Source organism: Paroedura picta, chromosome 1 (assembly GCF_049243985.1).
Source record: "Paroedura picta isolate Pp20150507F chromosome 1, Ppicta_v3.0, whole genome shotgun sequence".
In the NCBI taxonomy this organism is placed as follows: Eukaryota; Metazoa; Chordata; class Lepidosauria; order Squamata; family Gekkonidae; genus Paroedura; species Paroedura picta.
In genome coordinates this window covers 79,081,000-79,098,053 of record NC_135369.1, presented here as the reverse complement: position 1 = coordinate 79,098,053, position 17,054 = coordinate 79,081,000, and the positions used below count along the sequence as shown (strand labels likewise).

At 42.5% G+C, this 17,054-nt stretch overlaps 1 protein-coding gene across 5 annotated transcripts in view; it reads left to right on the top strand.

The window, feature by feature from the left end:
- KIF26B (kinesin family member 26B) overlaps positions 1–17,054 on the top strand; it is a 412,305-nt gene that overhangs the window by 261,320 nt on the left and 133,931 nt on the right. For all 5 annotated transcript variants that reach the window (XM_077344354.1, XM_077344338.1, XM_077344346.1 and 2 more), the window contains one exon: positions 10,473–10,656. In XM_077344354.1, coding sequence (XP_077200469.1) covers positions 10,473–10,656 — 184 coding nt within the window. The remainder of the gene's footprint in view (positions 1–10,472; positions 10,657–17,054) is intronic.

Sequence of the window (17,054 nt, the reverse complement as noted above, 5' to 3'; positions counted from 1 at the left end):
ACAAGCTGGGGGGGCTCTCTTCTCCGTCCATTCCCTTTACCCCTTATCCCCTTTCAAAGCCCTTTTTTTAATGGGTTTTGAAGCTAGTAAAAATATAAAATTTAAGACCAAAGATCTGAAACAACATACATGTCTACAGAGTGAAAGAGTATTAAGAGCCTGCCTTAGTGGTTGTAATGTTGGCCCTTATTTTCCTTGCAGCCAAAGCAAATAGAGCGGTTTTATGTGTTACATTATCAACCTGGTCAGATAAAAGATAGATTGTCTTTTCAGCAACAGAGGGAAGGTTAGATCCCTGTAAGGTCTCACTGAGGAATTTGGCCCTGGGTTGAGCGTAAAGTAAGCAGTCAAATATGTAGTGGGATAAATCCTCCAGAGCTTGTGCACCACAAATACAAAAAACACTGTTTTTTTGGCGTACAGCTATAACGGCCCACCAATACCTCTGTGGGCATCGTTTCAAATTGAAGTGATGTAAAAACTGCTCGAGCCTCTTGTGGCGCAGAGTGGTAAGGCAGCCGCCTGAAAGCTTTGCTCATGAGGTTGGGAGTTCGATCCCAGCAGCCGGCTCAAGGTTGACTCAGCCTTCCATCCTTCCGAGGTCGGTAAAATGAGTACCCAGCTTGCTGCTGGGGGGTAAACGGTCATGACTGGGGAAGGCACTGGCAAACCACCCCGTATTGAGTCTGCCATGAAAACGCTAGAGGGCGTCACCCCAAGGGTCAGACATGACTCGGTGCTTGCACAGGGGATACCTTTACCTTTTACCTTTAAAAACTGCTCTGAGATTATGGTTTGGGATGCAAAGAGTACTACAACAACTTGAGTCACCTGAGTCACAGAGTCACGGAGGTCCATGCCAAACAATATGGAGTTTGTTACCAATTCTAACTACTTCACTATATATACCAGGCCACAAATACATGAAAATAGCAAAAACTCACTATTACATGATTTTGACAGTACTCTTTTCTCCTCTATAATTACATCTACAGCCGTCAATCACTTATTTGCTGATAAGTGAAGGCAATGTGATTGATTTTTGATTATGAGCAGTGTGATCTTTGCTGCTCCTTTAATTACAACCTTCCTTATTAGGCCTTACTTCCCATTATGGGCAGCTTTATTTCAGTTTATAAAACAAAACAGTTGTTCCTTAGAAACAAAACTAAATGTCAAACTTTTGCTTAATTATCCAGCAGTCATCAAACCAATGGATAGTATCCCCAATAATTGAAAATTAATTAGCTTTTTACCAAAAGACCAAAAGGTAATGAGGGAAGAGTTACAAATTATAAGAGCTATGCAAATTCTGCTTGTTGGTATCTTTCATACCTCTATACAATTCAATGCTTTCCAGCAATGAATTACTCTTCTGAGTAGAACGTATTCAATTTTATGTCATTTTTCATTTCACTTGATTGAAAATAGAAGAGTGAGAACAAAAGGTTTATTTAAATGCAGCCACTAAAAGCTAACAATGCTAATGCACTACAGACTCATTTTTTTTTTACAGATAATTTAGTTTATGGCACAGTTTAGAAGGAAAAATCTTTAGGGAAACTCTCTGAGGAATTTATGCCTGCAAAAGCTGAGCCTTTGTTAGTCCTGCTAAGATGGTCAGCAGATAAGGGTGTTCAGTATTTCATGGGATTCTTTCCTTAGTAATCCAGAATACCACCCCCAAGAAAAAAAAGTCTGTAGAAATGGCAAAAATATGCTACATCCTCCTATGATTGGACTGTGTGTTCAAAGAGGCTTAAGGCTGCATTCAGATGTCATACTAAATCACAATTGATCTCCAGTTTGCTGTCATGAGCATGAATATAGCATGTTTGTTGTGTCTACATGCTCCCCTTGCACCTCAACCACTTCCCATGAAGTGCACAAACAAATTCCACAGGAGCTGTCTAATGCCACTGGCACATAATGGCAGCTATACTTTTACTCACATAGTGAAGATGTGCTGTGGTGGCAGCTGTGGCCCAAGCAACATTGTAAAAAATCTGCATATCCAATCAATCAAATCTCCACTGGCCGATCTAGATTTGCAGAAATAATGAAAACATTTAAAAAGGAGGGGGTTACAGAATCCCCCAGAATGGGCAGCAGACATTGGTGTGAGAACAGACAACTGTATTTGGACCAGTCAGGCTTGTGAGGCAGAATAGGGTGGGGGAAGCAGAAGACTTTGCCACCAAGGCTGTAATGCCCCAGGTGGGTGGGGAGAAAGAGCAGGAGATGCTTCTGTCACCCACTCACTAGTGGTCAGGCTGTTAGAGTGGCAGTGGAGGCAGAGCACTGATGGAGGAGTTAGGGTCCATTGGGAGAGGACTGCCAGGAGCAAAAAGAGAGAGAGGGTGGATGTGGTACTTCAAACAATAGGAAAGGTCAGCTTTGCTTTAACTTAAGAAGGGTTTTTCTTTAGTTTTCTGGCATATGCTCTCTCTGGATGGGCCTTCTTGTGGTCGACTTCTCCATCAGCTTGCTCAGCTACAGCATGCTATACAGGAGCCCTGGACAGCCAAAACTGAAAGGCATGCAAAGCAGAAATTGCCCCTACTGGCTTTGTATACATTTGCAACACTGGGGGAAGCAGATGCTGAGCACCAGTGGTGGGAAGAGAGGCCACAGCTAGTTACAGTCTCCCTCAGGTCTCAGCATCTGCCTTCTCTGTCTGCTTCCTTCTTTCCTCCTGTTGATGGTGAGAAAGCTGTGACAAGGAGGGCAGACTGAAGAAGGTGAGGGAAGTGGAAGGTGGGGACTAGTGCTTATGGCAAGGGAGAAGGAAAGAGGCTGTGGAAGAGGAGTTGGCAGTGGGAAGAAGGTATAGAATAAGGATTCCCAATGGTCCCGTGAGAGCTCCCCAGGGGCTCCTCAGTCTTTCCCCTATATCTTGGCAATGCCATAAAAGCAGGGGCCACCAGAGAGCTAGAAACCTGAATTCTTATTGTCTTTTATTATCTATGGACTACCGCAGGTTTTGTTCTAATTCTTTTACTGTTTTTATATCAACTGATATAAATGATATTGATCGCATTGTAATGGCCTATGGCTGGAAACAATAAAGTCTTGTGTATGTATGTTTGTATGTATGTATGTATGTATGTATGTATGTATGTATGTATGTATGTATGTATGTATGTATAAAAGCAGGGAAACAGACACTTCCATTGACCTGGGGGTGGAATTCTCACAGGGTCACCGTGCCCGGGAATGGGGGCAAAGCCTGGATTCCTACTCCTGCCTCAGAGTGCCTTCTTCTTCCCATCCACAGTCCTCCTTGGCTGTAGCAGGGAGGCGTGGCTAGCTGACATCATTTATTGCTTGGTTCTGGAACTCCTCAAAACCTGAAAAACATTTCAGGGGCTCCTCCACAGTCAAAATGGTTGAAAAGGGCATGTCTGTGTGTTGGAAGCCAGTGAATATTCATGTCACTCATACGTTCCTGCTTCTAGTGCTATAATAAACGTCTCCTGTTAGTTCAGTTTCAATCGTACTTGCCACTGATTGTGAAAAAGGAAAGACTTTGCAGCCTTAAAGTGTTTGGTGGTAAAATGAGCCAGATAATTGGAATAAGGCTAAGTGATTGTAAATATTTTATATAAGGTAGTAATTGCTGTTCATTGCCATTAATAAACATTGCTAACCTCACAGTACTGGGTCCTCCATAACTTTGTGTTAAGTTGGTCAAAATTTTTGGATACAGTTTTAATTGTGCATGAGTGTAGGAGGTAGCTTTGCATTTTAAAAATGTTTAAATTAGCAAAGCAGCCTCTTCTTTCTAAAATGTTCTGGCTTCCTTTGTAAAGTGCAAAATGCAAAGATAGGTATCACTGTATCTCCTTCCAGTTCAATTTTCTGTAGTTTTTCTGTCAAAAAGAATATTAAAATTCAAGAAACAGAGTTGAGATTTCATATCCAATGTTGTCTTCTTTCAGATATCATGAAAGATTGGGGCTAGCTAAGGCAGGGATGAACTAAAATCTGCACTGTGTGTGGCCAGACTTTCTCATTGGATATAGTGAAAAAACATGAATCCTACAAATTACATGAAGCTGCAAACTGTATAACTCACTCTGTGAACTAGAAAGTTAATTGCAAGAAAGTTTGACCTTCATCAAGGGTCACGTAATCCATTCCTTTGTGTGTGCTTGAATTAATGCATTCTCTTGGTCAAATCTGTCTCTTGTATATATAAGTATACTCGATGCACCTTATATATAAGATAAGGTACATTGAGTATACTTAGTTCACTATTAGCTTATGTCTTTCTTAGCCTAACTCATTGTTCAAGTAATCACCCTACTGCAGGGACTCCTGGAACCTGAGAAGAGCTCCTAAAATGGCCATGGTAAAAAAAGGTTGAGAATGGCTGGTTTAGTGGTTAGAATGCTGGATTATGATTTGAGAGACCCAGATCTGAGTAACACTCCATCAAGAAAGCTCATCAGGTGATCTGGTACTAGTCACAGACTCTCAGCCCTAATTTACCTTGTAGGGTTGTTGTGAGGATAAAATGGAAAAAGGAGAACAATGTAGGTTGCTTTGGGCCCGCATTGGGAAGAAAGGTAGGATATTGAAATAAATAACTAAATCTTGCCTCTTAAGTACTCTCAGGAAACGTTACTTTAATAGAAAATGAAAATCTTTTAGAACTTAATAGGACAAATGCGGCCACCATTTTAAAGCAGTCGCAGATTGTGGCCACAGGAGACAGCAAGGCAAAAGCAAGCTCCATGTGGCTGGGGAGGCCCACAGGGAGAGCTGCCCAATTCGGGGTAGTTTTGAGCTGTTTCAGACAATTGGCGTAGGCCCAATCTGGTTGACTACCCCTCTGCAGCTGCAATTGGCATGTTGATGAGAGCAAGCTTAGAGACTGGGCCAGTGGTCCCATTAAATTCACACCTATGCTGGTGTCCAGCCTCTTTTCTTCCCCCAGTGGCAGCAACCCTCGTTTTCCCCCAATTTTTTGTAGGTATGTATTTCCTGGACTGATGTTTTCTGTTTTGAGTGGTTTACATATGTCACAGCTTGTGGTTTGTCCAAGGGGAGGATCCACATTGGGGGGGGGGGAGCTTCTGACATGCCAACCTTCTCCATTTTGGGGGCCTCCTTAAGGACATGGATGATGCAGAGCCATGGCAACTTACATCCAGGAGGCCACCTGGCTTGCATCTACAGGTGACAGAGGGGGGCTTTAGTGGAAGCAGATGCCCGCAGGTGCCTCAGTTTCAAATGTCACTTCCAGGGTGCTCAGCATGCTGGATCTGCCCTTGTTGGCACTTATGCTAAATTTGTATAACAATACAGCTGTGCTCATTATCTTGCCAAACCATAGTGTCCTCAGTCTCTTTCCTGTCCCACAATTCGTCTCCCTGCTATGCAGTATCTTTTGCAGAGATGTTTTCCTGGATGGCAGGATTATTCTGCTAAGTACGAGCACATATCATAATGCTGGTATTTTGCTAACATAGTATGGTACGGTATAGTAAACCATGGACCTTAAAAATACTGTAAAACCATAAAATGATCAGGGCTATAACGGGGCGGACATGAGTGCTTCCAAGTAGATGTAATTGGTTATTATAACCAGTAGTTCTCAGTTGACCTTTAAATTGAATGAAATTATTTTCCTCTGGAATAATTGAATAATTTGAAGGTACAAAGTTTTAAAATAGAATGTATTACCAAAAAGTTGTACATATATTTTCAGAAAAATTGATCACCAACGTTTGAAAAGAAAGGGCACCAGCATGGGTCTGACAGATCCCACTGAGTTGTGTATTTTTCACATGGATTCTAGGAGTACTACTCACTTAGGACATGATCTCCTGTTGAAATGAACGGGAAGTACATGAATAAACTGCTGAAACAAGCAGGAAATCACATACATGGTTCACAGCAGGGGTCCCCAGCATGGCTCCCACGGGCATGATGGAGGGCATCGACACCATTCCTTGCATCTACCAAGTGTTTTTAGCAAGCAGGTAGGGCCAGATAGAGTTTTTGTCCAGTAGAGCTTTGATTGTTCATAGGAAATTTGCCAGTTGTGTGCATAGATACAATCTGAATGGTGTCATCAGTACTGAGGCGCTCCCATGTCCTGATTCTCATTACTGGCCTGCTCCACTCAGCCAGAGAAAAGTAGAATCAGTCGGAGAAAATCCTGATGGGATCTTTGAGGGGGAGGGAATTGATACAAATAGCTGCAGTCTCATTGATGAGTACTGGCAGTTTTTTTGTTTTATGAAAAGAGCACTGGAAACTCATACATGTGGATTAGACAATATAGTGCTGGAAGTATTATATTGCTCAAAAGCAGTAACTTTTGTTGATGCCTCTTTAGCACTTTCAATTGTTTCTATTCCAAAACAGTAGCAATTTTTATATTTCAAAACAAGAAAGCAATTTTTTTCCTAATTTTTGGGGAAGGAGCGTGGCTCTGAAAAATCCTACAAACCACATTGCATTGAAATGGCACGCATTGCCGTGCTGCCAGTTATTAGCATGAAGCTGGTGCCTTGGACCAGGGGAAATTCCGCTGATTTTATCATATTTGCCAATCTGAGAAATAGGACCCAAGATGGGGAGGGGAGTGGCTCTCTGTGAGGGTGACAGATGAGACTATTAATTATGTAACAAACCAATGCAATGAATTGCTGGGTGATTATAGAATACCTTCAGCCAAGCTTGTCCAGCAGTTACTATAGCAGGCCAAAGGCTGAATGAGTCAAATGAGCCAAGATGTGAAAGGGAAATGGCTCCAAAAGGCACTGCTTGGATAGTTTTACTGTTGCTATGAAACTGAATACATATATAAAGAATAAGAACAAGCGTCAAGTATTTACTGAGTTTTTAAGAGGTGTATTTATAGATCCCTGTGCACGCACACAAGCAGAAACAATTTTTTTTCCAGATCTCGGGTTTTATTTGGTAATTATTTAATGGAAATTGCACATGTAGAAACTTACAAACAGTGATGATTTTCACCTGATGATTTTCACCTGATGTTTGATTCATCCTGCTCAGTAGAATCTTTATAGTCCATAGAAGTTTGCAATTTATGTCCCTTGATCAGCTAGGCTCATAATCAATTGCACATTAATTCTCCATCAGCCTCTTTTCTTCTTTTTTTCTGAAGGAGATGCCTAGAGCAATGGGGCAGGGGCAAAGGGCACATTTAACTATTTAATTTCAGTTATCCACTCTCAAATTGGACTCCTCCATGACACTCCTGTCTTTTGTGATGTAAAGAAATATTCAGCTCTGTCTTGTCTTCCACAGAGAATAGCTTGAGGGAAATGGAGGCAAAAATATTAAGTAGCCTGTCTCCCGCTGAGTATGGAAGCCTGAATGGATACTTTATGTCAGCGGTTCCCAACCCCCGGTCTGGAAACCGGGACTGGTCCGTGGATCAGTGGGTACCAGGCCATGGCTCTTCCTCGTTCTCCTTCCCGGCTGCTGCCTCGGGGGCTGCCCTGCCACTCTGCCGTCAGCTCACCTTGGTGCTCACCGGCGGCCGCCATGGCTGGGGCTCCACCTTGGTGTGGCACTGCACAGCTGCTGCTGGCAGCACCCCCCCCCCCCGCGGGCAGCGGGAAGTCAGGGGTACCAGCGGGAAAGCAAGCAGAGCAGGGGCTCAGGGGGCGGCAGTGTCCCTCAGCAAGACTACACCTCCCTGGCCTCAGTAAAATTGTCAAGCGTTGACCGGTCCCCATTGATAAAAAGGTTGGGGACCACTGCTTTATGCTACAGAGAGTTCTGGGGTGACACATGCATCCTGAGCCTTGGATTCTATATAAACATCTGCTTGCATTAGGCTTCCTCCTTGACTGTTTCCACACTGGGAACTTTCCTGTCCCAGCTCCTGTGTGGGAGCACAAATCCAAGGTGGACAAGGTGCACTGGGCCAAATGCTCCCCTGTGCAGGACCAGGAAGAGGTGGGCAAGCTGTCCCAGCTCAAGCTCCATCCTGCAGTCTGATGCGAAGCCTCCGGTGTGGACAATATTCTTGTGATAAATAGAAAGATGGGAAACTCACTTTTCTGTAAAATAAAATGTACAATTAAAGTTATTTATATTTCAGAGAAAGGAGGAAAAGGAAGAGGAATATGTGAAGTGAACTGGATGACGTTCTCAGATTAGCATTAGCTGTGTTGCAATTGCTGGATTATGTTGGATAATGGAAAATTGTTATCAAGTGCTGTGTTCTCTATTGGTCTCTATTGGATTGCCTGGATTGCATGTTAGCCCTTGATGAAGCACCAGTGGCATCTCCAGGCCACTGGATGGGGTCTTGGAGAAAAGAGAATGCGATGGCAATCAGACATCATGCCCAAACTATGCTTGCCTAATCAACTTCAAGTTTGCTTCTTCCTTACAAACTTTTAAACTTTTAAAATCCTAGTTCAGGATAAATCCATTGAGGCTGGGAGAAGGGAAGCAAACTGCTCATGTGCCTGCATTTGGGTGTCATAGAAAAAGAGAAATTTGAAGGCTTCCCAAGGCAGAAATCTTTCATGGTATGGGTGTTTTCCTGTACTATCTTAAGTGGAGTATGTGCATCTTTCATTCTGCCACTTGCGTGGACTTTTCCCTTCTAAAAGAGAGATGTAGCACATATATTTTACATCCATTTCTCAGTTACAGGCCAAAATGAATCCAGGTTCTTCTGTTTTAATGCCATCTCAAAGGTTAGGATTGTCAAAATGGCATATCATTCTAAGGTTTTGGAAAGGCCACCTATCTTCCAATAATGTTTCTTTTTCTTTAAGAAAATGTCAGCTATGGATCTTTTGGTTCAATAAGTACTTTAGAAAGATTAAACCACTAGTTTGGAAAACTAAACAACACCATGTCAAAGAGTGTGAGTGAAAATGTGAGAAAGGGAGAATGGATGCAGCATCCTAGAGTGTATTACACAAAAAATCAATTGAATTTAACTCCAGGTATGAGTAAAGGAAGATGTATTGAAAGTATAAATAATAAATAATATATAATGAGAATAGAAATTGTATTGTAATAAAATTGTATTAAATGTATTGAGAGTATAAACCAGCTCTTATTCTTCTTAGTTATGTTTATGCATTTCATGTGGACATTTAATAATAGTAATAATAAGTATTTATTGGTTGTTTACATTCAAGACCTCAACAGGTAATTTCTCAGCACCCAGTGACTTAGAGATGACAAACATTTTTTGTGAGGCAGAAGTCCCTTTATGGAACTGAATTGTCTCCCATAAATTGCTTTTTGTGCACCTCATTGATTGGTTAAGCTGCAACCAATTCAGTTCTGTGCGCTAAGCCAAAGAAACATATAGAAGAAAACAAGGCTTAATTGGATTCCTGTTGCTTGTTTGTGGATTTAAAGAAATGCCACGTCTTTGTAGATTAGCAAAATTATCATCTCAAAATAATTGACATAGGGAGCAACCATAAGCAGGTCTACAAAGTAGTAAACTCCCTTTCATTGGTTACCAGTCTGCTTCCGGATCAGTTCAAGGTATTGGTGTTGACCTTTAAGGCTTTATGCAGCTTAGGCCCTGCTTACCTATGGGACTGCCTACCTCCTTAAGCAAGGCACTCTGCTTTGTGGGTATGAATTTGCTGAAGATCCCGGGCCTCTGGGAGGCGCGCGAGAGCCAGTTTGGTGTAGTGGTTAGGAGTGCGGACTTCTAATCTGGCATGCCAGGTTCGATTCTGTGCTCCCCCACATGCAGCCAGCTGGGTGGCCTTGGGCTGGCCACAGCACTGATAAAACTGTTCTGACCGAGCAGTGATATCAGCGCTCTCTCAGCCTCACCCACCCCACAGGGTGTCTGTTGTGGGGAGAGGAATGGGAAGGCGACTGTAAGCCGCTTTGAGCCTCCTTCGGGTAGGGAAAAGCGGCATATAAGAACCAACTCTTCTTCTTCTACTCTTCTTCAACCAGGGCCAGGGCATTTTCAGTCCTGGCCCCTACCTGGTGGAATGAGCTCCCAGATGAGCTGTGGGCCCTGATGGGACTCTCTGAGTTGTGCAGGGCCTGCAAAATGGAGCTCTTCTGCCAGGCTTTTGGTTGATGCCAGGTGGGGGGACCCCTGGGATACGAGATCTGGTCCCCCTCCCCTGAGTTCATACGCAGCATTAGAGTTGTTGATGGTTGCCCCCGGTTGCCACCCTGGTTTTTCACCATCAATCACTGGTCACTATCTGGACCAATGCCAGAGGGCCGAAGCATGGTTGGATTTTTTTTTTAATTTTAATTGTATACTGCCATTTTTATGTTAGAGTTTTGGATGTTAATACTGGGGTGTTTTATGGGAGATCTGTTTTTATGTTTTTATATTAATTTTGTGAACTGCCACGAGCCAGCTTGCTGGGAGCGGTGGCCTATAAATGTAAATAAAAAAATATCTGAGGATGATACATTTGATAGCGTTTTATTTTTGAAGTCTTTATTTTTCTCTGGCTTTGTTTCTTCTACAGAGCTGCTCAGAAGTTGAACCTGTCTTCCAAAAAGAAGAAACACAGGCCATCCACATCCTCTGTTTCTGAGTCGCCCCTGTTTGCCACCAAGTTCAGTACTATTCTACAGACGTCCCCTCCTCCTGCTCCACCATGTTTGCTCAGGGCAGTCAACAAAGTGAAAGACACCCCAGGATTGGGCAAGGTAGGGATTAAGCTTTTTTTTCCTTGTTAGGAAAGAAAACGTTTCACACAGATTGAGGGCAGCTTCACAAGTTATGCAGCAAAAATATGTGATGTGTTTGTGTCACTTAAAAACATGTAAAATGTAAACAGGGGGGGCATTTTTTTTTTTGGTGGGGAAGAGGCATACTTTATTGGCCAACTGGTGGGGGAAAGTTTATTTTGTGCTCTGCCTGTGCAGTTGTGGGTCTATGCTGCCCTAGCTGGCTACGCTCAATGGCAGCTGTACCGGAGGAGCCTGGGCTGCAAAGCCTAGCCGGAGCAAAGTCAGAGTCCTGTCCACGTCATTCGGAATTAAACAAGCACTGTGCAGGGTGAGGCAAAGAACGGTCAAAGCAGAGCCAAGGTCAAAGTCCAGGTAGCATATATTCAAACAAAGCCAGTCCACTTTACCAAATGCATAGTCAAAACCAATGCCGGGAATCAGAGGAGTCAAGGGAAGCCAGAGATAGCCAGTCCAATTTACCAGATGCGTAGTCAAACTGATGCCAGGAGTCAGGGGAGCCAGAAAATTGCAGGAGTTCAAACCGGTCCGGAGGGTAGCTGCATAAATTGCATCCACGTCGAAGGGCTGCTGCTGCCTCGCCTAAATGCAGCCCAACTAATTAGCTGCACCTGGGGGAATGACTCACTTAGTCCTCCCCAGGAGCGATTCCAGCTGGGCCCATCTATTTTGACAGCTTGCCTGCAGCCTCTGGCTTCTTCGACCTTCTGCCAACCCCACCCTTCTGCTCCGTCTGTGTCGCTTGGGTGAATTGTCAGAGTCAGAGCCGGAATCCCTCAGCACCCAAGATGCCTCTTGTGCAGAGCCTGGCTGACTCATGCTGCCTTCCCTGGCTGTACCTTCAGAGATCCCTGTCTCTTCTGCTAGAGCTGACTCAGCTGCCGGCTCTGGTTGCTCTGACAACTCCTGGGAGACGGGAGGAGGCAGCGGGGGCGTGACAGTGTCTGTTCGTTGCTCCATGAGTTTTTTTTAAGTTCTTTTTAAAGAAAGCCCATTTCTGGGTCAAGAGAAAGGGAAGTGGACTCGAGGGCAAGACTGAAGCTGGAAATCTCACTACTTCAGCCATTTTGGTAACACATATGTGTCTTGTGCGAGTGTCTTGCTGGCTGCTTTCATCCTGCTAGCGCTATATGGCAGGGGTAATCCAGTTTTATGGATTCCCTGCAAGCGCTTTAAAATGGAGGATGTTGCTGCCAATTTGCAAATGTAACGCTGGATGTTTATGACGTCGTGCAAAATGCCAAAAATATGGTGTTTTCAAAGGATAAGACTCTCACTTTTAAAATTGGGTGCGGAATGGCCCTGAGTATTTCTAGAATTGTTGAGGAATCAATATCTAGTATTCCTGAGAATTCAAAATATCATCACTTGACTATCTGAATATATCTGGAAAATGCTAATTGTATTTGTGTATCTATATCTGTATGTAGCTATACACACACAGGGGATCCTAGATTGGAGGAGCACAATAGTGAATTAACTGTGGACTGCAGGAAGTTGCAACCTCAGCATGCTGTGTTCTCCCACAGATTCTCCCCCCTAGTTGATTTTATCAATACTGCTGTGAAATAATTCAAGAATCTCAGCTGGGAGAATGGCATTTGGGGGAAGAGGGTTTCAACTGGAAACAGGTGGACAAATATACATATTCTCCCACCCATGGCTTTGTCATTGCAAATTGTGTGCATGGGTATGCAGGTATATGGTTTCAATGCAGATTCCCAGTCTTGGGTCTGCTTCAAAATGTCTACACCCCTCCATGCAATAAGCTGTATAGTGTGGTTCATTTTCATATGCCATTAAAGTCAGAAAGTGAATCAAATCACTGGAGAGCACAGAAGGTTAATGCAATTCACCTTTTTCTATTGCCAAACCCATATAGCTACCAAGGGGAATATGCTTACTCATTAATTTTAGGATGCACATTTATTCTTTCCATCCTGAATACTTGCCACATATACTCAGGAAAGAATATTCTTAGAGCAGCTTAAAGATCTTCCCTAGGTTTTTCACAAGGGTCTCAAATACACAAGATAGGATTAATTCATGCATATAATTTAATCTTGCCTCTTTTATTTCTCTTGCAAGTTACCCTGTAATTATGATCTAAAGCCCTTAGATGTTCATTGAAGTGTTCCTATCCATTTGCATTTATAATGCAATATATACCACAAGCAGGCCCTGTAAACAACAGTTCTTACCTGCTGACTGGTCCCCAGCATCTAATAATCAGAGGTATTCAGCCTTTGAACTGCCATAGCCGTAACAGTTTGGCTATCGTAGCTATGGCTAGTAACAGATCTATCTTCCACAACCTGTACAACTCCCTGCTGAATCCAACTAAGCCAGTGGCCAGCACCACATCTTATGGCAAGCCAAGTCTCTGTTATATGAAAGTTTCATTGGGTACCTCTAAGTTTTATTACAATAGGTGGTAAGTGTATTTCTATACCTTTCTGTATACTACCCATAATCCTATGGACCTCTATCTGTTCACCCCTCAGATACCTTTTTTTCTATAGTAAAAAGACCCGGGTGTTTTAGTTTTGACTGATAAGGCAGGACCTCCCACTCTGCAATCACTATTGCCCTATTGTGTGCTTTTCCCAGCACTTCAATATCTTTTTTGAAATGTGATGACCAGAACTGTATGCAGTGTTCAGATTTTACTAAGCCAGGGATTTTCAGTAGGACATAACTGAAGTGGTTGTCTCGACTTCACTTTTTAACCATGATGGTCTCTTCTTGACATAGTTTCTTTCCTTTCCAGTCAGCGACCTATGCCCTTGCTCAGCTTCTACTGGAATTTTAAATAAACTGCTTGTATTCTGAAGGGATCTGACCCTTCTGACTCTTAATTTTTCCTTTAACTAATCCTAACAACGTTGAGAAATTGCTTCTTTTGAAGTTAAAAGTGGTTGCTTCAGACTTTCCAGGGAACTTTCTGCTTATATTTATGTTGAACAAATCATAAAAGCACAATAAGCTAAAGGCATGACAAATAAAAGGGAAGGGCACAAGGGAAACAAAGCAGATATATATGATTACAAAAATAGTATGGGATATATTTTCAAAGGTAAATGGCTTCTAGTTGGCTTCATGACTAACTGTCGAGGGTAGAGTCATTAACCATGTCTAGAAATTTTCTTTATTTGACATGAATTGAGCAGATGTTTGCTAAAAATGTAAAGGTGGTTGAAGTCCCCTTTATTACAACATTGGCTCCTTGAGCAGCATCTCTGGTTTCTTCCTCCATCCCTCAGTTACCCTCAGCACTTTGGGAAGTAGAGAATCTTGCATTCTAAGCACGGTTTTTCCAGCTTGTTAGTTTCACCCACACAGATTCATCAAAGATATGGAATAAAAACATAAGAAAAGACTTGAAGGATCAGACCAGTTATCTATTTAGACCAGCATTATGGTCTATTTAGATCAGAAATTATGTTCCATGTCAACATGATGTTGATGAGCCCCTTCCAAGTTTACCCCTGCTGGCCTGTTACCTAATGGCATAGATCAGGGGGGCTAGCCAAGAGGTCTCTAAACCAGGGAATTGCCAGGCTCTGGCTGGAAACTGGCAACCCTATCCCTTGCATTTTTCTTTTTCAGATAAAAGCGCAATTATTATATAGTGTCATCATAAAACATAAAAATAATTATGCGTCTCCCTCCTTGCTTTCTTCCCAAGCCATTCTACCAAAGCCTTACCTTCTGCCTTTGCCTTCTATCCATGTCACATTTGAAAGATACAAATATGGTTTGATAGGCATCCAGAGGCATTAAGATTAATTAGTAGTTCAGCAATGAACACATGATAAAAAAAGATGAACTGCCTCATGAGCATCACAGCAGATTGCCATTTGGGGTTCTTCTTCCTTCTGTGATTGCCCCCTCCGAAAATATATTGACATTGCTTGGGATTTGGATTGAACAATGCCTTTAATCTTTGTTTCACCTACACAGTACAATCAGAAAGGCATGACAGTCTAACAAGATTGCCTTACTATTGCTTTACCTTAATTTCACATTCACTTCCCTAACACTGAACCTCTGCTGCTTTAATGGACTTGTGTCTACATCAAATGAAGCTACTGCAGCAGCGACTCCTAATGAGAGAGTCGTGATGGGATCATGTGTCACGAGTCTTCTCTGACCCCTCTTTCTCTTCTGGATCAATTCCCAATGAAATCCAATTAAAGCAAGACATGTATACAGTAATGTGCTGTATACTGCAAATTGGTTAGCTGTCTCAGGCACACACACATTCTGCCTACAGGTGCTTCCATTGCATGCTTAAAAATAGATGTTTGGACCTTCATAGCCGCTTCTTAAAAATAGATTGATTGTTCTTTTGTATGACTAGTGCTCCTCTTCCTAACGTACAACAGCTGGAGTTATTATGCTTGCATCTCTTTAGCTTTATCTTTGTTGCTCTACTATTCTAGCCGTTGTATTCTTCTTTATTCTCGTGTACTGTGTTTTTGATTGGGTGACAAACAGTCTAGTATGAATCTATGGCTTCTGAATAAAACAATATCATAAATGAGGATGGGATTAAATCTGATTTAACTAGTTTTTTGTATTCTGATAATGGCAGTATCGCTAAACTCAGATTATGATATTTCAGGAAAGATTTTTGCTGAAGGACTGTGCCTTGACAATGAGTGGGTTTGATTAATAGAAGCTGTAAAACTCCATTGATCAATTAAAATGTTTCTGGCAGATCAGACACTGCCCGCAGTTGTTATTCTGAGCCTCAGAAGGGCTTGGAAAGTAACATGATGCCTCATTGCTTTGTGAGCATTGCTTTGTGAGCATCCACTTGAGTCATAGAGCCAAATCATCTATCTAGTGTTAAAATGTTTATTGATGGTTGATATTTGTCAGGGTAAACTGTCCTCATTGAGTGGCCTTCCTAAAAGTTCTCAGTGAATTAGAGTTTAAGAAAAATCTGAATCTGAATACAGCGCCATTATAAAAGTCTCCCCCTGCCCCAGCATTTTATTTCTATGTGACTTGAATTAATATGTAACATTTTCAATTTTTGAGCCAATTTTGCTTACTCAAATGTACCTACAATTTTTCCTTCTGTTGGTATCTGTAGGATCCCAATATGTCATAAAATATGGTTTCTAGAAGAATGAATATAGAGTGAAATCCCAAGTCAAGGAAACCAATTGATGTATTTTCATCAGTTTGAAGTATTAATCAGCAGTGTTATTCTGTATTTCTGACTTTTGTCAATCACTGTAGAATACAGATCCATATGCATAAAAAGATACTGAATGAAGACATTTGGTTAGTAATTGCATACCTTGTTGGTTATATGGCACATTTATCTCTTTGTATTTGGCCTGTGATATGACTTCCATACCTGTGTCTTCACTGAAACTTGGGGAGCTGTCTGAGCTACAACGGTCTACAGAGACTACTTTATTTCCTTGTTTCCTTTTTGACTCCTTTTCATGGACATTAAGTATACGCCAATAGTCATGTAAGCAAAATCGATAGAGGAACAGTGATCTTATATACTTTTTGCCATAATGTTTTTGGGAACTTCTCAGCACATGGGAAAGCAAAGTGCTGGATGAAGGAGGAACGAGTTGTGTAAGGACAGAATAGTAACATCACAAGTTTGGGATGCCATTATCTTTGGCTTCAGCATCCTTGCTTGTTTTACAATCAGTTTTGTTTATTCATTTTCCACATTTCCACAATATGTTTTAATAACAAATTCTAGAAGCCCTCCAGGAATTTACTAGGTAGGGAAGTCTTTTCACCAGTCCCAGGTTGAGTCAGTCAGACAGCAGTCACCTCCTGGCTGGAGGGTAGAGAGAGCTCAGCAAGGGCCATGGTGCCTGGGGACAGTAGAGAAAAAGAGGATGGGTGGCAGGGACTAATGTGGACTGAGCAATGTGCATGCCCTACTGGGCTGGCTCTGCAGCTTGCCTGCCACTACTTCAGCACCCAGCATGTGGGGGTCCACATGCCGCTCAACCCCTCCCTTGCCTTCCCCACCTTGGTCTCTATATGGTGGTGTCATGAAGTAAGGAACAAACAGGCCAGACACAGAACCTGCTGCCATTTGGTGCCAGGCTGAGGGGTTGAGGCCCAGGCTACAGAAAAGCTACCCAGGCACAGCTGGTGTGTGTGTGTGTGTGTGTGTGTAGAGGTCAGCTTTCTCTGGGACTCTTCCTCAGGTGGAGAAGGGGCATGGGGTTTGATGGAATTTGCCTGCCCCAGATCAATATGCCCTGATCACCCGACCTGGGTGCCAAATAGACTAGGTATGCCACTGGGAGAACAAGAGAATATGATATCTTTGTTCCTGAGCTGCCTATGGTGTTGTAGGAGAG